The sequence below is a fragment of the Oncorhynchus mykiss genome, chromosome 10 (assembly GCF_013265735.2).
Source record: "Oncorhynchus mykiss isolate Arlee chromosome 10, USDA_OmykA_1.1, whole genome shotgun sequence".
NCBI lineage: Eukaryota > Metazoa > Chordata > Actinopteri > Salmoniformes > Salmonidae > Oncorhynchus > Oncorhynchus mykiss.
In genome coordinates this window covers 52,275,565-52,282,857 of record NC_048574.1, presented here as the reverse complement: position 1 = coordinate 52,282,857, position 7,293 = coordinate 52,275,565, and the positions used below count along the sequence as shown (strand labels likewise).

General features: G+C 40.6%; 1 protein-coding gene across 1 annotated transcript; it reads left to right on the top strand.

The window, feature by feature from the left end:
- Nucleotides 1-945: 945 nt before the first annotated feature.
- atf5a (activating transcription factor 5a) lies at nt 946-6,527 on the top strand. The gene is made up of 4 exons (XM_021618985.2): nt 946-1,163; nt 2,522-2,776; nt 3,105-4,344; nt 4,632-6,527. Exons 2-4 carry the CDS (start codon nt 2,632-2,634, stop codon nt 4,819-4,821), a joined length of 1,575 nt encoding a protein of 524 aa, XP_021474660.2. The 5' UTR covers nt 946-1,163; nt 2,522-2,631; the 3' UTR covers nt 4,822-6,527.
- The last annotated feature ends 766 nt before the right edge of the window (nt 6,528-7,293 follow it).

The following is a 7,293-nucleotide window of genomic DNA, read 5'->3' as shown; positions in this document are numbered from 1 at the left end:
GGAGTGGTTGTTTTTCTTCGTCTGTTGTTAATTTACTCACCAAGCAGTTGTCTATAGCCTAGATAAGACACTTGAAATTGAATACAAGCTTAATAGGTGTTTAATCGGTGTAACCGTGTTATCTTTTTCAACGTGGATTTTGGGCCGCATGAATAATTTCCCATAGCCTACATTTCTCACACGTTCTTTGTAGCACATCTTTATGACAATGTTACAAACCAGGTATAATCCACTTTACATGAGTAATGCTTGGGCTACAACGTAGTTTATAGTGGAATCCCAATACAACATGCTAACCCTTTTCAAAACATAGATGATGTGCCGCAGCCGCCTCTTTGGAAACGTTCCTTCTTCCTCCGTTTACACTCGGGATGTTGTTTACCTGGAGCATGTGCACACAGAGCGGTAAACTGAAAAACCACCGGGATGAATCCATAGCACCGGGTAGCCAATCGGGCAACATATCTCTCCTTCCACAGCCAATAGCGGAGCGACAGGTTCGGTGCATCCAGCGAATCTGCGCTCTGCCTGAAGCGCTGATGCAACTGAGTTGCAATAGCAACCAAGCATCCCCTGTATAGCATATGGTGTCCTTCCTCGCAGCATAAAATTAAATAGTCCCCATGTAAACAATGAGGCGCATAAGTGTGTTTACGCCTCGTGGCATCAATAATAAGTCACATTTTTGGCATCAGGCATGTTTACATTTCCTGTGCACCTGTTCTGATAGGGAACCAGCTGTAGCCTACCTCCTCCTCCTCCCACCTAAACATCGATTTTCAATATAATTGTAAAGACATCTCCACCAATAGCAAATATATTGAATAGATATTCTTCAAGTCTAAAAACTGGAACGTGCGTGGATGTCTCGAAAACAAGAGGTTGGAGAGAGAGGGCGGAGGAATCTACAGCATGGTTTGCCTGCCCATCGTGACGCAGCCGGTTGCTAGGTGTGAATGAACTGATGCTCTCACTCAATAAATCGTCTCTCAGTCATCAAGTTCATCACAACAAAGAAGCAACAACAAGACTTCACTTCTGTCCCGGATTTTCCAAGGGAGCCATGGCTTGTTAAATTAGAGAAGAACTCGGACCCCCGAAAGACGCCGTGCTTTGCTCTTGCAACGCACCCCAAACTCACAAGAATTTTCAGCAAGAATGGAGTAAGTGAAACTTGTTACATTGTATCCTTTCTGAAGCGTTCGAAACTTTGTTGCCAGCGCACTCACCTGAACTGTTGTGCATATTACATTGTATCTGTTTGAGATACATTTAACTCAATAATGTAATCTACGGGTGGTATGTTTAACCGAACGTTTTTAGTGCTTATAATAGCTACAGCGTTGTGATGACTGCTGAAAACTTTGTCAACAACAACAGTAATCACACCACTACAATAGAAATAGGCAGCCCATAAATGATAATGACAAAGGCAAAAAATAACAGTATGCTATGTTATTGCTGTTAAAAATTTTGAACACACTATTTTTGTGATAAATGTACAGTATGGCCAATACTGTAAACTTTATTGGCTCAGTATATTTGAGTCTGCCTTGGCAAAAGGTGTTGTCATGTGGGAATAGGTTTGTTTAAAAAAAATGTATTCACTTTGTCTGAGTATCCATTAATTAAGCTGTTGTTATAGTTAGACAACCATTAGGCTAAGGTGTTTCTCTATTATCAATGACGTCTTAAAATGGTGCATGTGAAGGCTGATTGTTTAGAGTAGGCCAATTAGATAGTTAACCATATTGAGGAAGTAACGGTGCTCCAGATGAGTCTGGGTTATCCTAGAACATAAACAGGTGTGCATTGTCATTTGCTTCAGCCCACGTGTTTTGAATGCATCAAGTGCATCAACATAACATTTGTGGTGTGGTCATTATGACAGCACACCCACGGACTCTCAGATCCTGTGAAGTTATTCTGACTTTTGAGAGATCTTTTATTTCTGACGATTATATATATTTTTTATATATTTTTTTTACTGTATGTAAGTGAACATAATGTGTGAATGTTGCTGTCTGTATTGTGGGTTTGGCTTGGGCTGTTATCTCACCTTTATGATCTGAACCTTTAAGATTTTGTAAGGTCAGATAGTTCAAAAACCCAATAACCTCAGTTGGGAGTGGGACCTTGAGGACATGTGTTACTTGCACTAATAACAATATGATAACATGGTAATAGTGCAACATTGGGTTATATTTCTATTTATTGCGATTGCCTGCTAGTCAAAAGCACCTTTTTTTTTACATAATGTTGTAAGTGTTGGGCTTGCAAACCTGTTGAGGTCATTACCTACCTAGCCACCTAGAGACTGAATGGGTTCAACCCAATATGTTTTCTTCTTGTTCCTTTGTTAAGTGGGACATCTATTCTTTTTGTATGATGAGTGACCCATACTGTTTTAAGAAATGTTTCAGCCACTGTTTTTGTGATGATGATCAGCAACCCAGTGTCAGTGTATAGTTTTTAATGATTTGCTTTTAACACCTCCCTACTCATTCTTTATCTCCTATAGGTGTCATTATGCTCACCCAGCCCTGCTCACTGTGGCTCAACTCTCAGACCCCACCAACTCATATTGTACGATCGGACTAATCGGATTGAATCAAAAGACCAATAGACAAAATGATGGCAACGTCAGCAGCTCCTCTCTGGAAGACTCTTCGCGTCTGCCCGGCAGACCCCCTCGCTCTCTCTCACCCACAGGCTAACCTCAGCCAATCACAGGAGTGCAGGGGGGAGGTGCCAGAGGAGAGCCAGCACTTAATTGGTGAGTTGCAGAGTACGCTTTTTTATTTTTCCACATTTCAGGTGGGCACCGCACTGCAGCACATTCGTTCTCCTTCGAACAGTGAGTAATAAAGTAGTTAACGTCTGAAGTTTTTTCCTGTTGAAATGTAGCTACTTTATACTAAATGATTGAAGTTGTTTTCACTCATTTTCATGTTCAAGCTTTAAAATACAAACACATTATTTGTTTTTCCATTATCGACGTTTAAGATTTCATTACCATTGCTATGTAGTTTTAATTAATTACAATCAATTAACGATGATGTTTGTTGCATTTATGACATTTTGTATTTTTCTTCTCTCAATAGGTGATGGTCTCACGGACTGGATGACGGAAGAAGTGGATTTCTCCTCGTACCTCCCAAACCCTCACCCCTCTCCCTCCCCCAATTCCTCCCTTCCTCCCTCACCCCTCCAGCATGACATCCAGGTGCCCTCTGACTTGGAGGTCATGACTTCTCTGCTGCAAGAGGAACTCGCTCAACTGGAGGACTACTTCCTGTCTGAACCACTGCCGGAGAAAGGACCAAAACTGGGAAAATGCGACAAGGGTCCACCGCCAGTGGGTCCCCACCAGTCATACTACCAGTTGCCCTTTCATGCGTCATCATACTCCACCTCCAACCAATCGGAACACAGCCCTCTACTTGTTACCCTGGCAACTGGGGAACTAGACCTGCTGAGCTTTTGCGGAGGTGGGCCCATTGGGCGATCAAAATTGCCTAGACACACCCCTTACAGTTGTAGCAATCGCCCCAATGGGTGTAGTCGCAAAAGAGTTTCAGATGGGGTGAGGGTGGGCGAGGTCTACGAGAATAGCATATGGAGTTCCAAAGGAAGTAACCCATCAGTGACTCTAAGTGGCAGTTACAGCTGTGTAGAGGACGAGCGGGTAGTCGGGAAAGGTTACTGTCTAGGCAGCGGAGTTGAGATTCGAAGATGCCCTTTTTTACCCAAGGAAGAGAAAAATTGTCAGTTCGCGGAAGAGGTCATAGCCGTTGGCAGTGGGTATGGTGGCTTTGGCGGGCCGCTGGATATCCCACACAAGAAAGAGGAGCTGTTGATGTATGGCATGAGAGAAGTGCATGTCAGTTGTGGTGGTGGAGGATGTGCTAGTAGCAGTGGGATAGAATTGTTGAGTAGTAATGTCAAAGTTGGCGTAGTCGGTGAGTTGTCTTCCAAGATGTCCACTATTCCTTGGAAGACAGAGACTAGTGAGGGTTGTTATCTTCAGGCACCGTCCCAATCAGAGGCCTCCTACCACCACGGCTTCCAAGGGACGGTCAGCGAGCAGGTCAAGGCAGAGGGTTTAGATATGGGCCGTCAACATCATGACTTCCACTGTGGTGGGTTCCTAGAGGACCAGCAGGGCTCTGAGTGTCTGGCAATGGATAGGGAGGCTCTTGACAGGCAGGTGGTGTTGGGGTTGAAGGAGGACCCCTGTCCCCTCGCGAAGCCTGAGCTGGACGAAACAATGCCAGGGGAGGTCCACCACCCACCAGAGCGCAAGCAGAAGAAGAGAGACCAAAACAAGACTGCCGCTCATAGGTATGATGATTCAACCAAGCGCTGAAAACTTAAGGTGGTGTTCAAATTTGAGATCTGCGCACAATTTCTACACAAGTCTCCCATTGACATCAATAAATTATTTTAGCGAAAGCCTGAGTTGTGTGTCCTTCTCTCAACTCTAAATTGACAGGTTTGTGGTTATCCAAATGTTGTTGTCTGATTTGTTGATAACATAACTAAATAGAACATTGCCACTGGCATTTGACTTTTACTTTGATTTCACTCAGATTAATCCTATCTTCTCCCGTTTGACCCCACCCTACCAGGTATCGCCAACGTAAAAGGGCAGAGCTGGACTGCCTTGAGGAGCAGCTGCACGGTCTGGAGGGGCATAACCGGGAACTTCGGGACAAAGCAGAGTCAGTGGAGAGGGAGATCCAGTATGTTAAAGACCTACTGATCGAGGTGTACAAAGCCCGCAGTCAGCGGCTCAAGCAATCGGACACCGACGCCTGATGATGAAGATAAGATGACGAAGACTTTCTGCAAGTAGATTTGAAGAAAAAATGACAGGGAAATGTTAGTTTTTCAATGTTTTGAAATGGAATATTACATTTTTTCTTTTTCTTTGGGAGGGTCAGGGTGGGGGGCAACAAAGGGGTTCAATTGCATGTTTTGATGACGTGATTTTTTTTATTTTTACGAGTCAAACAACTACTTTATACTTCCACTGTTTCGGCAATCGGCACTAACCAAGCAAGCCTGCACTGTGATGCTGTAATGTCTCAGCTGACAATCAATTTCTGAATGGGTTTCCTGTTGAATGGCGATGGGTTTGATTTCCACCATTGGTGTTTTTTATATACTGGTTAGACTAATGTGATTCAACTAAGGCCTTACACTGGTCTTGATGTCAATAACTTAGCTACTGGTTCAATATACTCATTAGCTTTTTATCAAAAGACAATCTTTGTTTATTTGTGGGAGCTTTGCACTATTTGTATATTTTCCCAAATTATTATTCCAATAATTGAAAACAAACTAATATAAATATGAATGCAAAAACAGCCTTTAGGGAAGACTTAAGATTTTGTTGAAAGTGTTGTCCCCTTAAATGCTAATTGCAATATGATACAATCAGTTTTATAGCTCAGGTTATGCAATTCATGCCCAAAGTTCTAGAAGTATGTAAGTTGGTAATTCTTGACTGAAGATTTTTTTGCATGGCAAAGACATTCATGGCTACTAAAATTAACGAGTTCTGTCTGTCTATATGATGCTGTATAGCTACTGTGCACTGATTCCATAGCAGCCTCACATTCCATGCTCTCTCTCAGCAAATTCACTTGTCTCTAGCTCTTTCCTAGTTGTTTCTCTTCACTGGATTAGATGGTATAGGATTTCAGAAATCAATGTGGGACCCTCTGTCTCTTTACTTGCTGTAAAAGCAAATCAGGGTTTGTGATTTTATATGGCGGGTATGCTCGTCTGATTTATAAAGACTTTTTCAATTGTGTCTTGAAGGAGAGATGGTAGGTAGGTAGTTAGCCTTTGCGTTTTTCTAAAAAAGAACAAAAAAACTATTTTTCACTAGAATGTTTGTGATAGCTTTTCATGTCGTTTCCCGCTTTTGTCTACGAGGATGCAGTGTCAATTAATTTAGTATAAACCTTTATTTTATAATTAGGTACAATTCTCAATTTTTCTAAAAACGGTCAATCTGCTTTAAGCAAATGTAACAATATATCATCTTTAAATTTGAAAATCTAATTGGATCTTTAGTGAATTAATCCAATTGAATTGCTGTTGCTTTTTTAATGAATTTAAGTTGAAATGCAATAACTCTTAAATGTCCTAACGAATAGTTAAGATCTTAATATAATGTAATTATCTAATTATCTGTTATCAATCTTTTGGATGAATGAGTAGGACACTGCATCTTTTTCAAATATGGTCTGTTATCTTGGCGATATACAATCATGTTTCTGAAATACAGCTTTTAATGCAATGTGTATTAATGTTATTTTGTGATATTGAGATTCTATTACTTTCAATATTAAGCCTCACGCATTTCAGCAACACGATTACGACCAATAAGTTACACCTGATAAAATAACCAACCATTTAGTAATTTGGAAATAATTCCAATGTTTCCTCTCAATATATTTCCTTTGTGTTACATGTCACTCGTTTTATTCAAATAAAGTGATTTGTTGTCTACACAGTAGCCTAACAGTTTATTCTTGTTTTGAGCTCATCTCCGTTATGCATGGGTAATTTCTGGTGAAAAGCCAGGGGAGATTTAGCCCACATAAATGAAATAACGGATAGATTAGGATACTTCTTGGAACTGTTTCGAAATGAGGCATTAAAAGTATTTTTTTTTTTTGGATGCTTAGGCTATGTTGTTGTCTTTTACACAGCGTGGATTACATGGACTGTTGTACAGAATCTGGCTCGATTTCAAATATATTTAACGTTCTATTGCTTTATCAATCTGCTCCTCGGAGGGTAAGGCCAAAAACACCCGTCTCTATATTTTTGTTATGGAGGGCAAGCAAATTTTATACAAGACAGGATTTTCTTTGACATACATACCTGTAGCATATATATTTATACATTTTTTCAAACAAGTGCAACCAGTCATTCCATGTGAGATGGACCCAGTATTCACTCGAGGGTGTCATTTTCTGTGTAAAGAAGACAAGTTAAGTGGTGTAGACCTACATATAAAAAAAAAAATGACATGCTAAAAATCCCAACATGTCATTTTACATATAAAATAGTGTTACTACATACATATTAAACTGTCATATAGGCCCTATTCAGCACGAAATCAGGCACTAGCCTACTCAAAAACACATATTAAATTATCATTGAAGGTGTGTATCGACTCTATCAGTCACATTATATCACACAGCCTAGGACCAAATGTTATCAAGCATATAATGTTCAACAGTATTTGAAATATATTTTATCTCCTCAAAA

Bases quoted from the DNA above. Each gene is read 5' to 3' on its own strand.
- atf5a (XM_021618985.2), top strand. From the start codon at position 2,632: ATGATGGCAACGTCAGCAGCTCCTCTCTGGAAGACTCTTCGCGTCTGC. The intron at 2,777-3,104 runs GTGAGTTGCAGA...TTCTCTCAATAG, and splicing joins GGAGAGCCAGCACTTAATTG to GTGATGGTCTCACGGACTGG. The intron at 4,345-4,631 runs GTATGATGATTC...CCACCCTACCAG, and splicing joins AACAAGACTGCCGCTCATAG to GTATCGCCAACGTAAAAGGG.